The sequence below is a fragment of the Haplochromis burtoni genome, unplaced genomic scaffold (genome assembly GCF_018398535.1).
Source record: "Haplochromis burtoni strain Fernald_Lab_line unplaced genomic scaffold, NCSU_Asbu1 Contig_1338, whole genome shotgun sequence".
NCBI lineage: Eukaryota > Metazoa > Chordata > Actinopteri > Cichliformes > Cichlidae > Haplochromis > Haplochromis burtoni.
Genome location: NW_024583699.1, coordinates 47310 through 48529, shown reverse-complemented (window position 1 = coordinate 48529; position 1220 = coordinate 47310). Strand labels below are relative to the sequence as shown.

General features: G+C 34.8%; 1 protein-coding gene across 1 annotated transcript in view; it reads left to right on the top strand.

Annotated features, from left to right (window-relative positions):
- The first annotated feature begins 232 nt into the window (after positions 1–232).
- The window catches only part of LOC102304280, a 2771-nt gene continuing 1783 nt past the window's right edge, over positions 233–1220 (top strand). Inside the window, exon 1 of the mRNA XM_042216906.1 lies at positions 233–365. Within this exon, the coding sequence (XP_042072840.1) occupies positions 233–365 (133 nt within the window). The remainder of the gene's footprint in view (positions 366–1220) is intronic.

Sequence of the window (1220 nt, the reverse complement as noted above, 5' to 3'; positions counted from 1 at the left end):
CTTTAAATCTTCCATCTGTATTTCAGGTGTTCAGGATAAAAACTGCCGAATTAGGAATTATGTCAGCAGGAGAATCTGTGCTCTGGAAGGATCTTCAGTGAACATCACATGTGAATACTCACATCCTGACAACAGGAAGCAAGAGTTCAAATGGAGTAAAAAATGGAGAAAAGATAAAGTGGAAGTTGAAGAGCTGATTGAGGCTGCAGGTGGTGTGAAGTATCAGGACAACATGAAGAACCAACACATCCTGACCATCAACAACCTGAAGAAGAATGACTCAGGAGGATACACATTCAGATTCAAGAGAGATCATGAAGGATGGACACAGTCTGATCTGCCTGGAGTCTTTTTGATTGTTACAGGTAAATCTTAGGTAAATTCATTGTATCTGTCAGTGCCATTTATAGGTTGCTAATCTGTAGGCCAACAAAACCCCTTTACAAGAAATTGATTTCGGCTTGCTGATGAAAAAAGCAAAGTGTATCAATACATTCATGTGTTTGATTTGCAGCTGTGGCTGTTTAAGGATCAGTTCATTTTAACTACCTTACATGTATACTGTTGATTAGATTAATCTACAGTAATAAAACTCTATCTGTAAGATCACCATTTCAAATGTTGACATTCTGTCAGATCAGTGTATCTCTGAATAGTCGACTTTAAAAGGACTCAGACAACCTGCCTGTTTCTGACTCTAAAAATAACTGTTACATGTAATGTAGAAGGGTTTTAGGCTTCACATCCTTCAAGTTTTTTTCTTCTGTAAAAAATGCATGAAGGTATATGTAGTATTTTTATAGTTGTGCTTGTGTAAGATTTACACAGTTCTTAACAACTCTACATGTACACTGTTGGCTAGATCAGCCTTCAGTGCCTTCAGTGAAATAAATCATAGGTATGAATGATATGAAAATGTAGGTATTTTATTTTATTAGGAAAATGATTCCAAATCATGGTAAAAAAAAAAAAATGGAGAAAACACTAATTTACAAAATGGAAAAAATGTTGTGGAGTAATAATTACAATACTTTTGTGTAAGAGGATTTAGATTGAAGTTACACAAATCTGAATTTACAAATACCTTGAATTTGCACACTTCTTTGGTAAATACCTTTCACCACTGAACAGGACTAAAGGATCATTTTGTAGTAAAGTCATGAAACCATCTTTCATGTCTAAGCCACACAGGAAATTTTTTGTTTTTGACCAATGTTCCT